General features: G+C 40.2%; 1 protein-coding gene across 6 annotated transcripts in view; it reads left to right on the forward strand.

Annotated features, from left to right (window-relative positions):
- The window catches only part of LOC146583848 (multiple epidermal growth factor-like domains protein 11), a 238,881-nt gene that overhangs the window by 195,224 nt on the left and 18,281 nt on the right, over positions 1–25,376 (forward strand). For all 6 annotated transcript variants that reach the window (XR_014892832.1, XM_085278281.1, XM_085278287.1 and 3 more), the window contains exons 15-20: positions 4,698–4,844; positions 6,170–6,304; positions 18,387–18,515; positions 19,036–19,164; positions 24,869–24,997; positions 25,089–25,217. Coding sequence is in view for 5 of the 6 variants with exons in the window: in XM_085278281.1 (XP_085134407.1) it covers positions 4,698–4,844; positions 6,170–6,304; positions 18,387–18,515; positions 19,036–19,164; positions 24,869–24,997; positions 25,089–25,217 (798 nt within the window). In the remaining variant the exon portion in view is untranslated. The remainder of the gene's footprint in view (positions 1–4,697; positions 4,845–6,169; positions 6,305–18,386; positions 18,516–19,035; positions 19,165–24,868; positions 24,998–25,088; positions 25,218–25,376) is intronic.

Consider the following 25,376-nt stretch of genomic DNA (forward strand, 5'->3'; position numbering starts at 1 on the left):
AACCCTTCTACGCTATATTATTAAAATTATTAAGTAACTTTAATGACACCCTTTTTCACTATAACAGCTTCCAGTCTTGTGGCAAAGTTTTCCTGTATTCATGGGAATTTTTGGCTATTCTATTAAACATTTGTGAGGTCAGACTAGACCCGGATGAAAAGTTCTGCCTTGCAGAAACCGCTCTAACACATCTCCACTGCTCTAGAGTCCAGTAGCTGGGTGCTTTACACCACTTGCATTGCATTTGGAGTGGTTCTTATAGCACTTTTCTATTCTATAGAATTCTATTCTATAACGTATAGTTCACTGACCCAACATTGAATATACACATATCACAAAAAAATCACATTTGTCTTTTCCTTTACTTTTTTCAGCTAAAGAGTGAACAGAAGGATTGAAACATGATCTTTGAAAAAGTGGGACTAATGTTGAGCACAGTAATGTAACATATATCTTGTGCTGAAACATTATGTAAATGGCAAACGGACTGGTTCTTATATAGCAAATAATATTGAGTAATCAGAGCCCATCTTTCCATACCGCCCATATCACCCCAATAGAGCACTCCGCTCTCAGATTGCTGTCTTTCTTCTGTTCTTTAGGATATTAAAAAGTAAATTGGGAGGCTTTCAGCTTTCAGATTCCTCTTCTGTGGAACCAGTTCCCAGCTTGGATTTGGGGGACTGACACCAGCTCTACTTTTCAGAGTAGACTTAAAACGTTCCTTTTGGACAAAGCTTATGTCAGCCTGGTTGTGCTGGAGGTTTCTGCCTGTTAAAAGGGAGTTTTTCCTTCCCAGTCTCACCAAAGTTGCTCAAAGGGGGTCGTCTGATTGTTGGGGTTTAGCTGTACTATTGTAGTCTTCACATAGAAGCATTAAGCACTTTGAGGTGACTGTTGTTGTGATTTGGTGCAATATGAATATGAACTATATGAAATTGTTACTTTACTCGAGCACTCAAAGTGCTTTATAAACCACGTGTGACACTTTCACAGGCAGGTGTCTGTGAAGCTACTCAGTCATCCAGGTCATCGTAGTCTAAGGAGCTTGCAAAGAAAAGCGTCTGGACTTCTTTAAGTTGCTTGAAGACGTTTCACCTCTCATCCGAGAAGCTTCTTCAGAAGCTTCTTCTTCATTTTGCAGCTTATTGTGTAAGACCTATGCCATACCCATGATACATTCCCCTGGCATTAGTGTTTCCATGGTAGCAATCAATGACACTTGCTGGCTGATGGCACTGAATAATTACATTTTTTGGTACATTTAAGTTTAAGTCAACATAGTGACTTTGTACCACTGATGAATTTACCTGAAATCCGACCACTGTATTAGTTTTATTTAAGCTGTCGTGCGTCTCGTGTCTCTCTAAAACCAGCCCTTGGAAGATCAAATCGAAGGTGCACAACAAAGTAATAAATATACTGAGAGTGGGTTTAAAAAATATTTTAGATGTGCCTCTATAGTCACATGGTCTCAGAGAAGAACAACTTCGTTGAAAACTATCCAATGAAACTGATGAATCTTCATCAAAAACACTCCAGAAGAGCTTAAAAAATGCACTTTAGTTTGACCTTTGGCCTCTTCAGGGGACATGGGATCATGGGCCATATCTAGACCCTCTGAAATGAGGGCAGCTGGAGCAGTTATGGAAAATACCTCAACACACATTCAGTAGAGGAGAATAAAATAAAACATGGATGGGGAATAGAAGACAGAGGAGAAGGGTGCAGACAACAATAAGGTATGAATTCAGACTACAAATCGATATGACAAACACACAGCAGATTCAAACCTATAATTCTAAAACTAGGGACGTTCAAGCTTGGATGAGTTTGAGCTGTTTTCAATAATTCAACTTTACAAATGTTCCCACGTTTTTACACAAACATTCTCCTCAGCAGTGATATTACACTTCACCGTGCCCTTGTTTACTTTATTAATTGTCATGTTCGAGTTGTACCTCTCCTTGTTTCATCCACTAATTGTCAATTAGTAAACTTGTGGTGAGAGAGGATCAATATGAGAGGTGATGAATATGGAGAGGGCATTTTAATTCACTGCCAGAGGGAAAACTGATAATGAATTGACATTGAGGGAAACTTCAACATATTGATGAATAGATAGATCAAAGTTTAGAGTTAACGACTACATGAAGTTTGAAGAAACAAAGAAACACCAGATATCTGCGTTAGACTGAAATTAGTAAGCCTGTGTAATTACAGTTCAGGTAATAACTATGAATGACAATTAGACTTGTGAGAGTCTGTGAAGCTGAAAGATAATACAGTGCATATCAATTAAAGACCCCAAAGATTCTCCTGTGATTATTTACACTCTGACTCAGTGAGATCAAATTTAAAAAGTCTGCAGAGAGTAAAGTGTAAACTGAACAACTTTCTGGGGAAAACGTGGTCTTGTTAGGAGAGATGGTACCCATCCCCCTGTAGATGGAGCAGCTCTCATTTGTAGAAGTCTGACCAAATTTATCCAGAGTTGGGACCAGGAAGCAGAGTCTTATACACCATCTCTGCAGCGTCCTTCCTCCTGTTATGATCCAGAGCTGCATCCCTGCAGAAACTATGTCTGTTCACAAAAAAACAATTCCAAATGAAATTAAATAACAATATAGCATCCTCAACTGCACCAAAGATAAAGCACTTAAATGTGGATCAGTACACATAAGGTCCCTGTTAGTAAAGGATTTAATAACTGATCAACACATCAGTTTATTCTGACTGAAGGAAACCTGGTTACAGCGGGATGAATACGTCAGTTTAAAGGAATCAACACACCCGAGTCGTCCTGTCAGAATTCTCAAGACAGGATGGACGAGCAGCAGCAGCAATCTTCAACTTATGAAGCACAGCATGTCTTTTGTCCTGTCTCCTTCCCCGTCAACCCCAACCAGTCACGGCAGATGGCCGCCCCTCCCTGAGACTGGTTCTGCTGGTTTTTTCCTGTTAAAAGGGAGTTTTTCCTTCCCACTGTCAAGTGCGTACTCATAGGAGGTCGTGTGATTGTTGGGGTTTTTCTGTATTACTGTCTCTACATAACAATATTGTGATTTGGTGCTATATAACTAAAATAAAATTGAACTGAACTGGAACTGATTGAATTAACCATCGATGGACAACAGATAACTGAAAAAGCAGTTTATTGTTATCTGTTGTCCAGCTGGCACTTGGAGTTTTGATTTGATTTTTGTGACTGATTTAGTGTTCGGAAAAAATAATTCTAATGGGTGATTTTAAGATAACATACGATAAGATTAATTATTATTGTAGGCTCAAGCACTGGAAAATTTGGTATATATAAACATAAGCAGTCATACTATAAAAATGAAAGATTGAAGAAAATATCCTTTATTTTATTTGTCCATTCCACTACATATGAATGCATTGTTGAAGGATAGAGGTACATAGATATAATTATAAACAGGACATGTTTGAAGCAGACACCAGCTCACCATTGAAGCTGAGTCCGCGCTCAAAGGTGCTGTTAATCTGGGCCAATCAGGAACCTGACAGCCAGCACCTGCAGTACCAGCTCAAAATCAAGAGTCAATAACAGAATAAGCTGTTGGGCATTGGCTGAGAAGATTCGGTGGCAGTTTTTTCAGGGGTGCAATTCACATACACAACTCTACTATTTAAAGAGATCTTAGGGATGTAAAGGGAAATAAACTGACTTTCCAGCAGTACTCTACGATCTATTGAAAAGAAGGATTGTTACAACAAAGAAATAATCGACCAAACAAACATTTCTTTACTTTTTAAGTTAAGTTTAGATGTTAGAATGTTATTAATTGCATCATAATGTCTGAAAGAAATGTTAAATGTCAAAGAAAGTTTCTAATGAGCTGCAGGCTGAAGTGAGACGTGTACTGTATTTACACATACTCTCTGTTTCTATTCCGTCAGACTGTCCCCTGTGAGCCGTACGGGCTCTGAACTATTGTGCAGACCAGTTTTTGTGCAGACAGACTGCTGCCCCTCAGGACACACGCACACACACATGCAAGACTGATGAAAGACGGAGACACTTTACCAAAGAATTAGACAGGGAAAAGTCTTGGGTAGTATTTGTGAGATTTTATGTGTTTATTCATATAAACTGACATTTATTCATACATGTGCACACACAAATGAATATTTAGACAGCAAAATAATTAAAAGCATGTTTGGTTTTGTTGAACACAATGCCAGTTATCACCTTTACATGCACACCAGTTTACCATCTTTTTGTTTTAGACTAACACACACAACACAAAAACCTGCAGACAGCCTGATTATAATATAATGAACTAAATAACAGTTTGTTGACATTTCCAATGCTTAATAAGTGTCTAAACATTACATCGATCAACAGATATCACAAATATCACAATCGGGGGCCAATTGGAAGACATCAATTAAGTGAAGGTGACCAGGTTTACTTACTACAGCCCACAGTTTGCTAGTACAGCATTATGTTAACTGCTAGCTGAGTTCCTGTGAGAACTCTACTCATCTCTGCTGATTTTTTTTTTTTTTATCACCCTGCCGTCTCACTTTTCACCTTTAAGTGACATGTGAACCTCTGTGTTAGGAATACCAGTTTGACTTTATTTAAGAGCTCATAGCTCAGCACTCTGCAGAATAAAGCTGTTTGCTTTACTATAGCCTACATTGTGTGTGTTTGTGTGTATTTTGTGCAGGTGTCCATTGTGACAGTGTGTGCGAGGAGGGTCGCTGGGGACCCAACTGCTCCTACAGCTGCACCTGCGAGAACGGGGGCTCCTGTTCTCCAGAGGACGGCACCTGTGTGTGTGCTCCAGGCTACCGGGGCACCAACTGCAGAAGAAGTAAGGGATTATTTTTCACACCCACGTTTCTGCAGTCGTGTACTGTACTCACTCGACCACAGCTGCAGTCCTGACATTTTGCTTTAAATAGAAACTACAAATAGTACTATTAACAAGACTCCTATACAATTAGTAAAAAAGGAGAAATGAATAAAATACTGCTGTCAGCGTTAATCTCGTTAAAATGACGTTAACCACATAACTGCATTAACGCGGTAAATCTCTGTTAGCACGTTAGCCCAGATTGCCCCGTGCATGGGGCTGGACAGCGCTAACGTGCTAACGAGTGAACCTTGCTAACGCGTTGACGCCGTGCAGTCCCACGCACGGGGCGCTAACTTGCTAACGGAGATTTACCGCGTTAATGCGGTTATGCCGTTAACGTCATTTTAGCGAGATTAACGGCACTAGAATAAAGTGATAGCTGCCACCTGGTGCACTGTTTCTACTGGATAATCTTTGTTATTCCAGTTTGTAACTTCTTCGCAGGTCTTTGAAATAAAGTCTGTGTAAAATTTGTTTCAGAACTAATTAGCAAATTTAATGATCGCAGCATTTGTCTTACGAAAACAGAAACAGTCCTCGTGGCTGGCCAGAGGGATGCTGTGGGTTATGTTGGCACTTCCACCTCTTCTGTAAAGATTCAGAGGAGGAGAAAACATCAGAGTTTTACAGAAATCAATTTTGAGGCTTGTTTTCAGTCAGGGTGAAAATAACCACAAGGATATCGCCATTTTTACTGACTTTAGCATTAGGGATCTGTGTGTCACCCTGCATATTAACCTGTACACGGTGGTTTATTTAATGGGTGATGCTGGTGTTCTGAAATTAAGAGTCTAAATTCCCATGGTAATGGCCCAGTGAAACTGAAGCTTAAAGTTCATTTATTTTGTTTAAGAAAATAACTGCAACTCATTCATGTTGCATCTGCTTGAAATCGAGCCCAAGTCTGATGATGCTCATAGAGTGAGTACATGGAGTGTGTTTGTATGACCGTTTCTTCTGCTTCTTTTGGCATCAGAGTAATACATTTAAGCTCTCTTGATTCACAATTTACACAATTATCATAATGAGGAAAATCCTGTAGCATGAGGGAAGAGGGTTGCCTTGCCAGTTAGAGTAATTAGAGTTACGTCAATTAAAGCAAATTAAAGGCCAGAGGAAGACTTATGAGTCCTTCCTGTGTGGGAAGGAAAAACAAATCAAAACTAATACAGCTAACAGGCTGACCCATGGGACGAGGGAATGGCTAGAACGCTATTCCCAGTACACACAGCATCACAGAGTGCACATGATGAGCCATAATGTGGATTTTTCCTCCACAGCATGTTCTCCTGGCTTCTATGGCCATCGTTGCAGTCAGATGTGTCCTCAGTGTGTCCACAGCGATGGGGCATGCCACCACATCACCGGCCACTGCAAATGTCTCGCTGGATTTTTTGGCTCCCTCTGCAATGAAGGTCAGTTTGTCTGATTCCATTGAAAAGTAATTCAGAAGTACAGAAGTAGAAACACTTCATAATTACAAATAAGTGTCATTAACCGCAGGTCGTGCACACAAGCGGGACCCAAAAGCAAACTCAATACACTTCAGAGTGAGCAAGTACAGGTTTTATTTATTTAAAAAAAGGTGACCCGGAACAACCAAGGGAGGCGAAATCGCCGAACTGAAGAAAACCAGGAGGACAAAGCACACAGGGAAGCCGTCATTGGGAGGCTGCAACACAAAGGGGAAAAGGTCCGTGTACAGGGGAAGGGAGAGGCACAACAAGACAGGGCTATAGCAATCTGGCCAGAGCCGGACCGTGGGACTCTGAGGTGGTGCACTCAGAGATCCAAGCAGGCAGGTGGCAGGTACGAAACACCAGACAGTAACCTGAGCACATGGAGATAGAATTAACACAGTTCAAGCAACACTTGGATACACACTCTGCGGGGAGCCAAGTTACCACTGAGGGGTGACTAACGGACTGGCGTGGAGCAGCCGTCTGTGCAGAGTTAAATAGTCGCCTGGAGTGGGATGCAGGTGTGAAGGTGATGGCCCAGCCTGAGGGTGGCCACCGGGGCATCCCACACGCTCCTCAGACACAGAGACACAAACCATGACAGATTTCTTGATCTTAGCAACTTCATCTATCTGTTGATTGTAATCCCATGCAGGGACTTGGTTGTCCATATCCATGAATTCCTCTTCCTGTTCAGCATCACCATTTGTCTTCAGCTGTCTGAGGCAATCTCTGAGGGCCGTCTTTCTGATGTATTTACAGATGCTCTTTTTTTCATCATGAAATGTGGAACTTCATGTATTTTTGAATCATTCCCACTGGCCTGTGGAATACCCAAGTACTTAAGATTTCAGTGATACTGCCAGTGGGGATGGTGCGTAGAGCAGTGTTCACATCTACAAGCATTTCCACTAATGAAACTCTGTCAGGTAGCTGGGGGTTCTTGGTTGGTGGCTACTTTGAGTCTCACTACAGCCACAAACTCTCCAGAGAGTCATAAAGCCTGCAGAGAGGATTATATGAACGGATCTTCCATCAGTGGACACAGAGCGCTGTAAGAAAAGAGAACAACACATCATCAGAGATAGTCAGGTCTCTGATGATGTGTTGCTTCAGGTCACACCCTCTTTGCACCAAAACAATCAGGATACAGCCAGAGATGCAGCAGAGTGGACAGTCTGTCACACACACAACACGCTTCCACAACAGCTTCTTTCCCACCACAGTCAGACTGATGGCGAAAAACAAAATCAGTAAAATACACACAAAATCAAATGTATCCAGTATGATATATATTTCTATATGCAATCCACATTTCAGTGTGCAATAGACTAACATGCAATATTTTCTATACAATAGTCATTTATGTGTAATGAAGGAACTGCTGTTCTATGCTTGGTATAGACTGAAATGATATAGATTAGACACAGACTGAAAAGCGCTAGATTTTGAGCTTCTGAGGGAAAACAGCAAAAAGCAGTGTGCTTAACAGGAAGTTGAGATAGATAGACTAGCAATACTTGCTGAGGGGAGGAAGAAACAATGCTATTAACCTCTTAAGCCCCAACGCCCCCTGATACGATATATATATTTATATATGTGTATATATATATATATATAGTTGTGTGTGTGTGTGTATAGAGAATGTTTGTCCATTATTCTCACTATTGTTTTCACTGTGCTGTTGCCTTTGAATCTCCAGCTTTGATCGTAGCTGTCTTCTGCTGATGATATTGCACTGATGTTGACTTAGTGTCCACATCAGTGCATATAGCACCTTTCATTGGGCCAGAAAAGGGTGGAGAGCCCACTCCGGGTCAGGGATGGGTTCAGCAGAAATGGGCTTCCTCTGAAGGGTGGCTGGCCTCTCCCTTCAGTTCAGTTCAGCCATCCGGGAGGGCTCAGAGTAGAGCCGCTGCTCCTCCACATCAAAAGGAACCAGTTGAGGTGGTTCGGGCATCTGACAAGGATGCCTCCTGGGTGAGGTGTTCCGGGCACCTTCCACTGGGAGGAGGCCCCGGGGCAGACCTAGGAAACGCTGGAGAGATTATATCTCTTGGCTGGCCTGGGAAAGCATGGTGTTCCCCCGGACAAGCTGCTTAGGCTGCTGCTCCCGCGACCCGTCCTCAGATAAGCAGAAGAAGATGGATGGATGAACCTGTCATTGGGTTCCATAGTCTTTTTTTCTCAGAGTTGGTGCCCTGTTTATACTTCAATTACAAACTAAGTACAGTCTGGAAGGTGAAAACAAATGAAACTTTGCTAGCTTATCAAAACTGACATGGACAGTGTGTAGTGGTTGTTCTCCAAGATAGAGGTCAGCTGTGGTAGACTTCTGCCCCTATGGATGTGGTGCTGTTCTTGTGCTACCGTGATCACTGGATCTGTAGTGTCTTTTAAATAAGTCTTTTCTAGCCACTGGGAGGATTTCTTGAGGTTAGCAACTTCATCTATCTGTTCATAGTGCTGTCAAAAAGTATTTACCTCCTTGCTAATTTCAAATTTTTTGGAGATTCATCACACTTCCATGTTTCCGATCATCAAACCAATTTTTATTCTAGACAAAGATAGCATGAGTAAATATAAAATATGCTTTTAAAATGAATTAAATGTATTAAGAAAGCTGTCCAAACCTGTATTCTTAGTGTTTTCATAGTGTTTTAATGGTTACGTAGGCACAGCACCAGAACAGAGCTGGCGTCCAATATAATCACTGCAGTCAGCCTCCTGACATTATTAACGCAGCCGTTTTTGTAAAACACTGACATCCCTCATTAGCTTTAGGTCAGAATGCAAGCTCTGCATTCAAAAGCAAAGCCCTTGACTGTTGGCGTTTCAGTGGAAAATCTACCAAGTGAACTCATTCTTAGTCCCTTTTAGTGCAAAGTATTCAACCATTTTATCTCAATAATCTTTTTGTTGCCTCCTCCTTTACATCAATATCTTAGTCTGGCTTAGTTTCTCAGTAGGTTGAATAGGTGTTCATCCTCCTGTGAACCCAGTTGGTTCAAGGTCTGTTGCTAAGTCGAGTTTTAAATAGAGGCAGTGGAGGAGTGTGCTTTGAAATATTCATCATCATTAAACATGAGGACAGCCTTAGTTATGCCCTGTCCTACATTAGCCATTCTGCTGGCCACTGCATCTTTGAGCAGCCCATAGATAACTGGGTGAGGCTTGATAAATCAGATGTCCAGCATTGAGGCTTTATACTGCCTGAAGTGCCAGTCCAGCTCTATCCCTGTTCTCTTGCTGGATAACCTTTTGCAGCTAAATATGTTATTGACCGGTAAATGTAAAAAACAGGATATGTAGGATCTTAAAAGAACAGCATATGTGAAAGTGTTAACAAATAACAGTATACCCTTGTAGTGCAGGTAATTCCCCGAGAGAAACCTGTTCCCACAGTTGTTTTCCTCAATTCTACAAACACTATGCAGACAAAAGTATTGGGTCACACCTTTAAGTCTTTGAAAGCTCTTTTCAGTAGGGCTGCAGCTATTGATTATTTTAGTAATCGAGTAATTATTCCATCATGTAATGGGATAAGAAATACTTTTGTTTTATTAATGGGCAACAATAAAATATTAAAAAGTGAAAAAACAGAAGGAAGTGGTCATCTGTCAAAAAACTAAACCCTTTGACTTTATTTATGTGCCATATTAAAATGATATTTTTGAACGAAAACATTTTTTTAAATGCAAAAATACATAAATAATAAGTACAGTCAAAGGTCAAAGTCAAATAAAATAAAATGTCTATGCAATAGAAATTTCTAAGGCATTGAAATGTACCTGTACTCTGTGTTCAGGCTTGCTGATCGTAACAGGAGCACTGACAGTGTTTTGTCTCCAACATAGATGGTATTGTCTGTACGGTCGGCAAGGTCAGTCTCTTATTGCCCCTTGGGGAACAATAAAGTCTTCTGAATCTGAATAGTTTTAAATCTGCAAGTGAATGAAGGAGATGTTGCCTTTAAGCCTTTAAAGGAGAATGAGTGGCTGTAATGAAAACACCCAAGCATATCATCATTCTGAAGTTTGACCTGTACTTTGATGCAAAATGTTTGTGATGCTGAAAACAAGACATTACAATGGTGTAAACCTTTATTAATATTAGTAATAATTAAGTAGTAACCTAACAACCCTAAGGTCAGTGGACTAGAGTTTTATTGGCTTGTAAAAAAGTTTTTGTTTTAAGATTTTTACATGTTAATGCATTTTAATTCATGTCTTGATGCATTCTCAATCATCCAGGAAAATAAATCTCCAAAGTGAGACTGAAGAGGTCACTTGGATGAGTGACGAAACGTTTCTCCCAGATAACGCGACGTCCAGATGAACAGAATCAACCTTTGAACATTTTAATTAATGCAATATTTATTATACATTATTATATTATTTCACCTTATTTCACAAAAGCTTTTAAATCAATATGGTCTAGTGCACCCCATGTTTGCTGCAGATATCGCTTCCACACTACAAAACTCAGTGTGGTGCATAATTAAAAATATTAAAGCAGACTGACCTCAGCTTTTATCAACTAGCACTTAGTTTAGGTGAGTCTCCATCTCATTTTCATTCAAAAAGGTGATCAACATTTACTCTGTACTGTACTTCAGTACTTTACAACTCACAGGTATCTGCATTACTTGAACTTTGGTTCTCCTTTTTATTATTTTTATGGCTGCTTTGATATAATTTGTATTTTACTTCATCATCTGACAGTTTATATTACTGTGGGAATTTGTGTGTGTGTGTGTGTGTGTGTGTGTGTGTGTGTGTGTGTGTGTGTGTGTAACTTGCTGCATCTAGTTCTCTATCCATATTTACAATAATAATGTTCAGCTTATGTCACGACAACCTTACTTAAATTTTGGGGCTACTCTGAGTACTATTAGCTAAGCTAACATTAGCTACTAACCTACTGTTAGCTACTCTGTTAGTGGATAGTATGTGGCATAAGGTAATAACTACAGGAGACATTGTCCTAAATATAACTTTAGGAATAAAAAAGGTTTTACTTACCTCATATTTTTCATATCACACATGGTGTCCTGCTTGAAGAAGAAAAAACCCACTTCTTATTTAATGGACCTTAATACACAGCAACACACTGGCTACGTTTAAACCTTTGATCATTGTTATAACACCGAGTGCTTTTTTGAAATAGAGGTTTAATTTCAGTGTCCATAATGTCAGTGTGAGCAGCAATCAAACAGCGTTCCCTGCCTCTTTATTTGTTTAATATGAATATAGGACCAAGGAAACATACACATTCTCCTCTTTTGCAGTCTTGCATTTTAAATGAAAAACTTCAAAACATGTTTTAAAAGACGTTTTACCCTTAGGCAGCCAACACAATCCAGCTTCTTATGCATGTTTTAAAAGCTCAGACACTAAATGAAATTCAACATCAAAAATGTGAAAATCACAAAAAATAAAAAACTGGATTTTGTTCTGTCGTTTTTCACAAGTAATATTCTATAGACTTTTTGTTATTTTCATAAATCTTACTTCTTTAATCATTTTTGTGACCACATTTGCATTATAATGCAGCTGTACAGAAAAAATGCTCAGTAGCATCTGACCACCCACCCACACAAACAATGCAAAAACAAACGAGGGAGCAGAATGTTTGTGTGGCTTTATTTTATTATTTTAGCACTTTCAAATGGCACAGACTAGCTTTTGTTTTTAAAAATGTTAAAGTGGTATTTCACAAGACTTAAAGGCAAGAATGAAGTTGTCCAAAGAGATGAAATGTGACGAACTATAACTTTAATGCCCTGAAGAAGAGGTAAAACACACCTGTGTGTATCCTGGTTGAAGATAACTGCACATATACACCCCGTCATCCGAGTCCAGCTGTCGATGGACAAACCTGGGGCTTTATTTTGTTCCTTTCTTTCAGGGAACAAAAGATACAGTCATAACATTTTGTTCCCTTTCAATCACTTTAGTTGGCACAACACATACAGTATGTGACACATATACACACCCCACATAGCAGCCACAGAACTGGAGTCAGACGACCAGTATTTGACTTGCACTATCACGGTCAAGTAATAGAACTAAACAAAAGCACAGTGATGACGACCGGAGCACAAATATCACCCATTCCACTGGTGGTTCTGTAAGCTAGGGAGACTCCACAACCCAGTGGGAGACCCTGTGTTCAAACAGAGCTTTACCTCTGGCTGGATTCGCTTAGCAGACAAATAAATGGTCAAATAAATACACATCCTGAATGAATCAACATAACACAGGAAATGCAGCTCCATCCCCTTGCAGAGGTGTCTGTGGACATGACCTTGGAAAAAGACACCTTTCCAATTGCAGACTCCTAGCTCAGCAGCCTGGGCTCCCTCCAAGCGTGAAGAGCCAATAAGCAAGTTTTGGTAATCGATAGTGTGAGACTGTCCAGCACTGAAACATTCTTATGCTTAAAAGATTGAGCAGCAAGAAAAACAGCAAAGAAATTAAAAAGCTAAAATCCTTTGGGAGCCCAATCAGCATCCCAACTGAAAATAAGCGAGGCTGACATGAAACATGGCACTCGGTGTCCTGGCAAATGTACGTGGCTGAAAGGTGAGCGTATTTCGAGCCCACATTTCTAACAACTACTGAGTCAGGGTAGCAAGCTTTACTGAAAGGTCACTGAGAAATCCAGATTGTGTGACAGATCCAACAACAGTTGCATTGCCGCTTTCTCTCTGTAGCATCCTGCACTAGCTTGATCCAAATGACAGGAATACCGCTGTCTTTGAGGGAAACTAACGCTGCCTCAAAACATTTGGTGAGGGTTTGAGAAGTGACAGACAACCCAAAAGGCAGAACCTGGTATCTGTAGGTTACAACTTTGAGTGCAGACCTTACAAATTGGCTGTGGTCTAAGTATACAGCCACATAAAAGTAAGCAGGTTTCTTGGCAAATGAAAGGGGGCCAGTTTGAGTCCAGCCACTGGCATAAATCCCCCTTGGTTGCATCAGAAAAGAAACTGTACCAAATGAAAGATGTGGACATGCCTGCTTTGGTGACCCTTGTACCAAGAAAGTAAGTCAGTGTAGTTTTAGATCAGTTGTTGTAACCCAGTATCTTTAGTCAACTCCATTCAAAAGTGTTAGCATCTTAAACTTGTAAGACTGCAGACGCTTGCTTAACGCATGCAGGTGGAGAATAGGATGAAAAACCTCTCCCTTTCTTTACAACAATAAATAGAAACTCTAACAACCTTTGTTCATTTTCTACCTTATTATTGCCACCGCCTTGTCTCCCACAATAATCTTTACTACTGAGAAGAAGTGAGACGGCCTGGTCCAGAATTATAGCAACAGTTATTCACCCACAGATGAGGAACAAGCTGAGGGAGGTGTGCAGAGGTGTGCTACATCTTTGAGCCTCTGTTTAGTCTGTAAAGGCCTCAACAGTTACAAATAGAAATTTGTAGTATGTCTATGCTGTCTTACATATACTTGCTAATGGTAGCTTATGTCTGTATACTATATGTATACACAATAAAGCTAACAGTAGGCAAAAACAGAACGCAGTTTTATCCCCCCAAACAAGGTTCATCATGCTGAATTTGGCTGAACTTGGCAGCTAGAGGTCAACATCAGCAGGACTTGTTATTTTTATTTATTCATCAGCAGGGATTGTTTGATTTTCGTCATCAGCTTTGTCTCTCAGCTGTCTTTCTTGGATAGAATAGAATAGAATAGAATAGAATAGAATAGAATAGAATAGAATAGCCTTTATTGTCATTGTACAGAGTACAACGAAATTGGAGTGCCACTCCCTTGGTGCAAGTTTCAATAATAAATATAAATGTAAAATATAAAAAGTACAAAAAAAAAAAACAATCGTAAGTACTCAGACAATAGTATGTACAATATATACAGGATAGCAGCATTAATATAATGACAGTATGAATAGCAGCATTAATATAATGACAGTATGAATAGCAGCATTAATATAATGACAGTGACGGTATGGAATAGGTTCAATTGTTTTTGTGCTTATTTACTACGGTGATAGCTCTGGGAAAGAAGCTATCCCTGAATCTGTTTGTCCTGGTTTTATGTGACCTGTACCGTCGGCCTGACGGTAATAGTTCAAACAGTTGGTTGCTGGGGTGAGAGTGGTCCTTGATGATATTGCCAGCTCTGCTGAGGTACCGAGAGTTTGCAGTGACCTCCAGGCTGGGCAGAGAGCAGCCAGTGATCTTCTGGGCTGTGTTGATGACCCTCTGCAGTACTTTCCTGTCTGCAGCTGAGCACCCTGCATACCATGTTGTTATGCCGTACGTTAGGATGCTCTCTATGGTGGCTCTGTAAAATGTCACCAGCAGCCTCTCCTCCAGGTTGTTCCTCCTGAGCACTCTCAGAAAGTGGAGACGCTGCTGGGCCTTTTTAACCACCGCCGTGGTATTTGCAGTCCAGGAGAGGTCATCAGAGATCTGCACGCCCAGAAACCTCATGGAGTGTACCCTCTCCACACAGCTCCCGTGAATGTAAAGTGGGGCCGGGTCTGCTCTGCCCTTCCTGAAGTCCAAGATAAGTTCTTTAGTTTTCGTGGTGTTCAGTTGGAGGTTGTTAACTGAACACCACTCAGTCAGTCTGTTGACCTCATCTCTGTAGTCAGACTCCTCCCCCCTTGAGATGAGTCCAACCACTGTGGTGTCATCCGCGAACTTCCAATCCGGATCATATCCAAGTGGAAATGCAATACACAATATTTGTATTTTGTAAAGTCATCTTTGTTGTCTTTATACTGATATCCAGGTGTACAGTGTATGCTGCTCCTCCAGCTGCTGCACAAAGTACATGACATACAATGCACAGATACCAGGGCTCCCTTGTTAGAGCCAAAGGAGTCATTAAAAACAATAGCTTTCTAGAGTGATGCAGAGGTTCTTTAATCCTTTTAATTGAGCTTGTATAGACTAATGCATGTGAATTGTCTGATGTAATATTTCAAAACACTGGACAGAGTTTTGGTAACATTTCAGTATATTATTGACTACTACATCATCACTACTTGCTCAGACATTGACATAAAAAGTAACAAGGCAATGCATTTGAAATTACACGTGTTCCTCACAAAATGCACTCGGTGGATATTGTCAGGGGATTACTCTTGTGTGGAATATGAATATGTGTACATTTTGTAGTTTCAGAATAATCCCTCAAGAAGTCACTCAGGCATTTCACCCTGGACCAAGTTATTGTAAAGAAGGACAGAATGGCATCACCAGAGAGCCACAGCATAGATAATTAAAATTAATTGTGTGCTCATTTCATAGATGATCAACAGGGAAATAGTGAGCAGTCCCTCTCCTGAAAGTTATGCTCTCTGAACTCTCCTGGTCTTAATCATATGCTCTTTGTATGCTTTGATCCATAGTAGTCATAGTAGTATATATATATATATATATATATATATATATATATATATATACTATATTACATATACTTGCTAATGGTAGCATATGGGTAGAAGCTGAGCAAATGAATTATGAAAAACAACAGGAATAGATATCTGAACCCTCAGCCATGCAGCAGCGTGTCACAGTTGCCATAACAGACTCATCGAAAATCTTGAGCGTTGTCCAACAGATGTTAAAAAACCCCTCAGCCATTTCACAAAATAGAGACAGGGCTAGTGTTTTTGTCTCACTCCAGTTTGTTGTCAGTGTGTACTCCAAGTTATTTATAGTCCTCCACTATATGGATGGAAACGGGGACCACAATCATTTCATTGGTCTTTGTCACATTGAGCTGCAGATGGTTCTGCTTGCACCACATGTCCACTGATTCCCTGTGGTCTGTTTCATCACCTCCACTTATTCATCCAACTACCGCAGAGTCATCAGAAAACTTCTGAAAATGGCAGGTGTCTGTGCCGTGATGTAAAGGGTGAATAGGAAAGGGGAGAGGAGCGTCCCTTGTGCTCCCCGGTGTTGCTGATAACCTTGTCAGCCACACAGTGTTGAAGACACACATATTATGACCTTCCTGTCAGGCAGTCTATAATCCAGGGCACGAGAAGGGCATCCACCATCCATCGCTTTGAGTCGTTGAGCTAGGAGGGTCAGCCTGATAGTGTTGAATGCACTGGAAAAAAACATGACCCTCACGGTGCTCGCTGGCTGGTCCAAATTGGTGAAGACATGATGGAGTAGGTAGATGACGTCACTATGAGGTGGGGCTGGTAAGTAAAGTGAAGGTGGTCCAGATGCGGCCTGACTATAGGTCGGAGCTGATCGAGGGTCTTCGTGATGTGGGAAGTCGGTGCCGCTGGGATGTGACGTCTTTGCTACAGCATGACCTCTTCCACAGTAGGCCAATTGATTTCCTCGCTGTGGGGCTCACAAAACGCCTACCAGTCTGTTGCCTCAGAGCAACTCTGCATTTCCACTAGGGAAATACCTCCTAATACTCCTTGTGGTCACAGGTTTATTCTTCACAATAAGCACATATGGGGGTGCCGAGTATGGCCTGGAAGTTCCGGGGGCAAAATGGGATAAGCCCCCAAAGGTGATCGGGAATAACTGAGCTCAGATCCTGTGGGACTTCCATATACACACAAACTGGTGATGGCTGACCAACCTGGCATTGTAGTGGTGAAAAAACAAAGGAAGAAGGCCCTAGTGATAGTGATATCAATACCAAGTGATAGCAACATCAAGAAGATGGAAAACTTAAAGCTTGAGAAATAGGATTTGATAGCATCCAAAACCTCCATTGTCAGCAAAAGCAACCAGTTTTGGATAAAGCTTGTTCCAGCATTCGGGCTTTAGAGATGTTCTTTTTCATGTCCAAACTCATAGCAGCAGTAAAACGCTTTGAAAGTGTTGGAATGGGAATTCCCATCAAATTAAAAACAAGCACAAAGTGAAATTAACAGTATCATTTTGTACTGAACATTTAAGTGAAGCAGAAGGTCATCGTTGCCCAGTTTGGATAACCTATGTTTTCTTTTGTGTGAAATTAGATTTTTAATTCTCATTGATCATATCCACATTCTCCCTTTTAGTATCTACCTTTGGGCTCTTCCCAGTATTACCACACACTTGTATTTTCCAAGTATATTTGGCCCCTTTATTCTTCCCTCAATATTTCTTGTTTCTATTCAGTTTTTTGTGTCTTTTTTCCATCATGAAGAATGTTTAAATTATGAATGAATATTTTTTTGTTGTAGTGTTTATAAAATATGTACTTTGGATCTTTTCTTGTATATTGTGTGTATATTGTATAAGAATGTTGTACAGGCTTTGCTTTGTACAGCACTGTGCAAAGTTTGGGAACTGGTCTACTTTGTCAGGGATGTCAGAATTTGAAATTCTCAGAACTTTTCTGAGTATTTTTTTCTTTCTGTATTATTTCTACAGTATCAGAACAATCTACTTGTCTTCTTCACTCATGGGTATACTGAAGAGCTGAATACTGAAGTACTTCTAAGTATGTGTCCAGAAACAGAAACATGTAAATAAGAGGGCCATGACGAATCATCGTTTGTACTGCAACTGATGATCGGGTCAGGGAGAGCTCTGAGGGCAGCGTCGTGCACTGTTTCTTGGACTGCATGAAGAGACTGACCGTGCTAAATCTACAGAGGAACTTTTTTCCCGGCTTCTTTATTAAAAGTATCAATTAGTAATACACTGCATTTGCACCACCAGTTACTACACGTGTCATCATTTTAACCAGGACTGAAATCCACCAGACTTCCACTTTCTTTTGGTAAAAACACGCAGTTTTGCTCGCGTCCTTGTGATCTCACAGGAGATGATTCGAATGTTCAGCATTCTTGACATACTCGCGGCATATGGGTAGAAGCTGAGCAAATGAATTATGAAAAACAACAGGAACAGATATCTGAACCAGTTATCTTCTATTTGCTGTTGTCTGTCTGCTGTCAAACTGTTGAACTACATCCAAATACATCCAAAATACAAGGAGGTTGTGTTAATAGTATTGGCAGAATATTGCTTTTAATCTAATATGAACCCATCATGTCTGTGCATGTGTCTCCACAGTATGTCCCAGCAGAAAGTTTGGTAAAGCCTGTGCCGAGACCTGCTTGTGCACTAATAATGGCACTTGTAACCCCATCGATGGCTCCTGTCAGTGTTACCCTGGATGGACCAGCAAAGACTGTTCTAAGCGTAAGAGGAAACGTTTATAGCCGTTTTTGTACCGTAGCATTTATTAACTTCAGTTTCACAAAAGAACAAATAAAATGTATGTTGTTATTCACCCCACGTGTTTTAGTTGATCAGTGAGAGACAGCTGAAGAAAAAACCTTCCTAAAGGCAGTCACTGGAGTGGCTTTGACATTAATTATCTTTCTTACTTTGAGCATCTACCACAGTCACTCAATTATCTGTAAGTTTAATGAGGGCACACAGCATCCTAATGTATGTCTGGTCTTCACTGTGGCAACATTTGACATATTATTATGTATTTATATATTACTAGACTTATACGTGTCTAAATGAATTGAATAAAAGAGAAAAAAGAGGAGAGAATAAAGTGCCCATGTGCAGAAGTGAATCCTAGTAACGACACGTTGACTTGCTGTGATGGGGCATTATAGTGTTGCTGTACAAGAGTGTGCTGACTTTTATTGCATACTCTGTGCACTGTATGTGTCTTTGTGCACTTATTTTTGTGTGCTTCTGGCAGCATGTCCTTGGGGCTCATGGGGCCTTGACTGCATCCACACATGTAACTGTCACAATGGAGCTCAGTGCAGCGCTACAGATGGAGAGTGTATCTGCAGCCCTGGATGGACAGGACTCTACTGCACTCAGCGTATGTTTCTGTCTCTCTCACACACACCGGCAGTTCATATACACATACAGACCAAGCAAAACACTCTGGCTGCTGTGAGAGCTCATCACTAATGCACACTCACTAGTTGCAATGTGTTAGTACCTCAAACCTTTAACTCCATCTAGTGACAGGTGAAAAAACTGCATACCCTTGAAATCCCTTCTTCTTATCTCCTCAATTCCTTTGTGGTTTCTAGTTTCAACACGGAAAAAGATTGAATTTCTCCATTTGCACTGCAAATTGCTGTCCAATTTGGAGTATTTGACTGAAGCTGATAGCCTCGTTCACTTGATAATTCATCCTGCTATTTCTATGAGCAGTCACATCATCAGTGAACCTCCAAAAGTTGATTCTGTTCAGTCTCAGCTGACTGCAGGTTTCCCCGATCTTTGCATAATGACTGAAACTAGCACCACCGAAGGAACGATGGGCTGGGAGGTCAGTTCCTTGATCATAATTATCACGATTCGTATGGGTGCTTGAAATCCTTGAAAATGCTTGAATTTTAATATTGTCTTTTCAAGGATTGAAAAGTGCTTGAATTTCAGATGTGGTGCTTAAACATGCTTGAAACCATATTTCATTCACCACAAACAACTATCTGACCGAATAGTTTTCTTATCAGAGAAATAAAATGAGTTGCAAAGTGTAAAAGCTAAATTTCTCCGCCTGGGCTGCCTCGCACACATGTCAGTCTGTTTCAATGTGTGACCCCGCCCCTCCCTCCGGACAGTCGGGGGTGAGTGCGCTAAGTTGACGTTGTTGTTTTAATGATGGAAAACGACACTGGCGGGATTTGAGTCACATGACAGGTGAGTCCTAGTAAATAATTTCGAGTATGTGTACATAACACAGGCTAATGTTTAAAACTATGATTATTATTTTGCTAGCTATCAAACTTGCTTAACTAGTTAAAGTAAACATCTGTCTCCTGTTGTTGTGTCCCGTAGGAAAGAAGCATCAATATCTGATGAGCAGACTTGTTCATTTGTGCAGATTTCTTCTTTTGTGTGGTTGTTTTTTCCAAGTGGAGATGAGCATCTCTAACAAGTTGATTTGTTCACATTTGCACATCTGCATTTTTGAGAGAAATGAGTTTTTTGAGTTTGTGCACTATATGCATATAAGACAACCATTTCCTTTTTCAGTATTTTTGTGTGGTGCATTTTTCTCTGTTTTAACAAAAGAGGAACAAAGAACATTTAAGTCAACCTAAGACGATTTGTTTTAATTTTTACATGGTCTCACTGAGGTGATGCAAAGTGAAACATGCAATCTGTTTTTGGTAATGTGCTGGAAAAGCTTGATAATGGACCTTGAAAGTGCTTAAAAAGTGCTTAAATTTGACCCTGAAAAATGCTGATGAACCCTGAATTATGCAAATGTAAGATCAAAGCCCACCAATGGCAATGAGTACCATTCACTGGCTGCAATCACAGCATTGTAAGTTGGTGAAAGATGTAGCCTTAGGCCCCCTCCTCGATTCAGAGATGGTCTTTCCCTTTTTACGTAACTTGCAGTCAGCTGAGACTGAAAAAGTCACTTGGATGAGTGACGAAACATCACACTAGTGACCCAGTTCCACTGATAGCCATATATGTCCATGCAATAGTATTGCCTCTGCTATCTTTGACATCTTTCATCAATCATGTGCTGTACTTTGGTAAAGACCCTAAATTATTAGAGAAAAAAATTCCAACAATCAGATGATCCCCTACAAGGATCCCTTAAGGACCACTTAGTGATGATGGGAAGAAATCAGGCACAGGGAGGGACAGCTGTCTGCACAACAGGTTGGAGGATGAAGGGAAAGAGAAGAGAAAAAGAAAAATGCAGGGAGAAAAAGACAAAACTACAAATCCAATTCTAAAAAAGCTGTGAGATGGCTTTATGAGAATGCATCTCATAAAGCCATGTTTTATTCACACTAAAACACGGAAAACAGTTTTATTTCATGAAAAATATTAGCTCATTTTGAGTTTAATGTTGTGAGCATGTCTCAGTGGGGACAGCGCCAACAACAAAAACAGGAAACATAAGTGATACTAAAAAAATATAAATATAAAAACAGCATCTAGTAGAATTTCTCACAAGGAAAGATCGGCAGGGGTTTACCAGTTTGCAAAAAAAATAATGTAAAATATCAAAAACTTTGAATATTTCAAAGTACCAGCAGACTGAGAGACAGCTTCTTCCATCAGGCCATCAGACTGCTGAACACGTCATAGACACCTCAGCTTCACTACTGGAACTTCAACATTATGCACTCCATACTGTACAGTAACGCCACTGTTTTGCACATATTCAACTCTGTATATTTTTATATATTTTATTTATTGTTTTCTCTATTTAATTTGTAAAATATGTGTACACACACACACACACACACACGTAGAAAAATATTTAGTATACACATCCAGAAATGCATATACTATTATATATTGTACATATATTTATTAGTTTCAGATGTAGCCATTCTTGTATTTTGCTTGTTTACATTATTGTATTTTGCACAACTCTGTTGCTTGTGAAGCTCGCACACAAGAATTTCACTCACATGTACCTGCACATGTGATGTGACAATAAAAGTGATTTGATTTGATTTGAAGATTCTGTGAATCTGGAGAAATCTGTTTGTGCAGGGGAAACAAATCCCCCCGATGGAGCACTTCGCTCTCAGGCTGCTGGTTTACTTGTGGTTCAAAGGACATTTTAAAGTAGAATTGGAGGCTACAATACAAAGTGTCCAAAGACTCACAGACCTTTCACAATATTATGGACTGTAGAAGATGAAATAACCAAATCTTTTTTTAATTTTATGCTGAGAAATGTTATTTTTAAATTGTTACAATTTTCTCTTCTCACACTCTTTCACAGTAACTTGCACAGAGAGCTGAGACCCTCTCTAAAGCTTTGTTTTCTGTTTCAGTCCTGTTACAGATCTGTTACCAAATAGTTTTTAAAAATATATATATATTTAAAAAAAAGAAACTGGCAGATTTCGAATCTTGCTTGAGGCATCAGAACATTAATATTATGAGGATTCCAGAAGGTACAGAGAAAAGAAAGCCTACTGCGTTCATCTCAGATTATCTTCCATCTCCTGCTGGGGTCTGAATACTTTCAGGGGAAATGAGTTTGGTGGAAAGAGCACATCACTCCTTGGCCCCTAAACCTCTTGCGGTAGGACGTTCTTGGCCCCTCACTGTTGGGCAGCATTATCCCCAAAATAGGGAGGTCATCATGAAGATGGCCACACAGAAAGACCACAAATAGGTGTTTTGAAGCTCATGAGCAAACCCCTCTCTGTCAGTCAGGCCTCTGTAGACATTTTCTGTCTTTTCTTTTTTTTTAGGGAAGAGTAAATTTTCTAAACTGGTCGATATGGCAGTGGTGGATTTAGAAGCCACTGGACAAAGGCAGCAGTCCATTTTATAATGCATATAGCACATTATTGGCACACCTTATCCGTCAAATGTTAAATGCAGCTCGTCTTGTGTGAAGTGTTTCCAGCTGCGCGTCGTGTAGCTGGAGTCGAGTGTTTTAATGATGCATGAAACGACACATTTTTAGATATAAGTTGTAACGGCGCCGTTTTCTTTGTGAGTATTTATTACACGGCGTGCTGCGGGGGAAAGCCTGCTCTAACGTTTGAGTCTAAGCTTTATTTTTTAGCACCTGGCGGCTCTTTTTTAAATTCTAAAAATCTGCTCTTTCATGTGATTCAGTTTATTTTGAAAAGTCTCAACAGGATCTTGAGCTTTATTGTGAAAGGTTTATGTGGAACGTAAACAAGCGGACACGTCATGCTGTTACCGTCGTTGTTGCTAACGACAACGCATAAAAACAGGTGCTTGTCTGTCAGTAGTGTGGTTATATTAAATATAAGCGAGAGAGAACTTTACTACAGTGACATCAGAACCATGAAGAAATATTGCCGTAAACAGTTTATTTTGCGACACCACGAAACAAACGATAGCGTAAAATGAAACGATAGACGTTTTTATATCGTCATCCATATATATCGTTATATCGAACAACCCTAATTCTGGGTTGATTCAAACAGTGTAAGTGGTCATTATGATGCTCAGGCCATTCATTTCCTTATCAATGCTGTTAGCGAGAAAAACTGGAAGACCCCTGAGACACCTCAAATCTTTAGAATTAGAACATGTGTTACACCTACAGAAAATTAGATATTATAACAAACGAAGCAGGTCACTTTGAGAAAATGTGGTTAACAATCAAACAAAGTTGTAATTAACTTTGTTTGCATTGGACTATGAACACTTGCAACTTGCAGCTTCAGTATTAATGTGTCCTAGTTTGTATGTGTTACTCCAAAGAATCTCATCAGCCTAACACCTAATGCTCTCTTTTGAAACAACGGATGTGTGTGCCACAGCCATCACCTGCAGTCGTCCTCTTCCCCTGACTAATGCGTACCTTAAAGCAGATAACTCGTAAGCTGGAGAAGAGACGGCATCTAACTAATTTAGAACATTTTTGTTTAACCTGAAAAAAACGTTTTTGTCCTGTAAAACAAAACAAAAAGAAAAAACCTCTGCAAAGCTAGAATCACCCTGGTCTCCAGGAACACTTTGAGGACTTTTTGACCAACGTCTTTCAATGCACACAATAAACAGTCTCCTGGCAGCCTTCAGCTTCCACTCTGCTGTGGAACCCCCTCCTAGTTTCGATTCGAGTCATGGACACCCTCTCTGTACTTTTGAGATTGGCCTTAAAACTTTTCTTTTTGATAAAAAGTATTTGTTCTTCACTTACCTCTTTTTTTCACACCACTCTGCATTTAATCATTACTTATTATCAATTTCTTGTTCTCTTCCACGATGTGTTTTTGCCCCGACTTCCTCTCCTCGCCTCCAGCAGATGGCCACCCCACCTGGAGGTTTCTTCCTGTTAAAAGGGAGTTTTTCCTTCCAGCTGTCACCAAAGCACTTGCTCATAGGAGGTCATGTGGTTGTTGGGTTTTCTGTTTTCTCTGTGTTATTGCAGGGTACCTTACAATATAAAATGCCTTAAAGCAACTGCTGCTCTGATTTGGCGCTATATTAAAAATTGATGTATTAAAATGTATTAAAAGACATTGAATTGAACGACACTCCCACACATTGTTACTCCATGCTGTAAGGCCATGTAAAGAACATCTTTTTTACGCTCTTCCATGTTTACTTCATTTTTCAGTCTGTGGTCCTGCGTTTATAAAGTTGATAAGTCACAGTAACCATGTATCTGTACATTTGCTTGACGCACAAAAGAAAAAAACAGATCCAAATCCGTATGTTATTTTCTTTTGACTAGTATCAGTTCTAGCCTAGAACCAGCCAAGTTTGTTTTCTGTCATGTCATTTGATTTGTCTGCTATAGGAGCTGTTTCTCCATGTTTTTGCATCACCAGAAATTTACATGAGAGAGTGTGGTCAGTTAAACATCTGCATGAAATGAGGGTTTTGTTGAATTTTCACTTTGGTTCCACTGTGACAGAAGTGATTAGCTCGTCCCAGAGAAAATGCTTCCAAAGACATTTCACGTTTTTGATCATGTCTCTGCACAGAGATGGGTTCAGAGTGACAGAGTGAAATTGCTGCTGCTACTGAAAATTCTTGTCCACATGTAAAGCATAATATAGATTTTTTTTAAACCAGTGGTTGTTTCCCTTCAGGCTGTCCTGCAGGTTTCTACGGCTCTCACTGTGCTGAGGTGTGTCGCTGTCAGAATGGAGCAGACTGTGACCACATCACGGGACAGTGCTCCTGCAGGACAGGCTTTATAGGACACAGCTGTGAGCTCAGTGAGTGTGTTTAGTGGTTCTTACATGCAGGAGAGTTGCACATTCACGTGTTAAAGTTCAACATGTCTTAAATCCCTGTTCCTGTGTCCAGAGTGTCCCGCAGGGACATTTGGCTACGGCTGCCAGCAGCTGTGTGAGTGTATGAACAATGCCACCTGTGACTACGTGACCGGAACCTGCTACTGCAGCATCGGCTTTAAAGGCATCCGTTGTGACCAGGGTGAGAACAAATGGCTCTGTAAAGAGAAAGGATGGAACATGATCTGACTTATTCTTTTGGTTTCTTTAGATGTACCCTCAGTTCAGTTGAATAATAAAATATAAAATAACAGAACATCTGCAAAACTCATACAGACAAATCTTCATATAATAGTAGATA

This window comes from Mchenga conophoros, linkage group LG1 (genome assembly GCF_057382185.1).
Source record: "Mchenga conophoros isolate Kocher_MC1m ecotype Shallow Benthic linkage group LG1, M_conophoros_male_GT1.1, whole genome shotgun sequence".
Taxonomy (NCBI): domain Eukaryota; kingdom Metazoa; phylum Chordata; class Actinopteri; order Cichliformes; family Cichlidae; genus Mchenga; species Mchenga conophoros.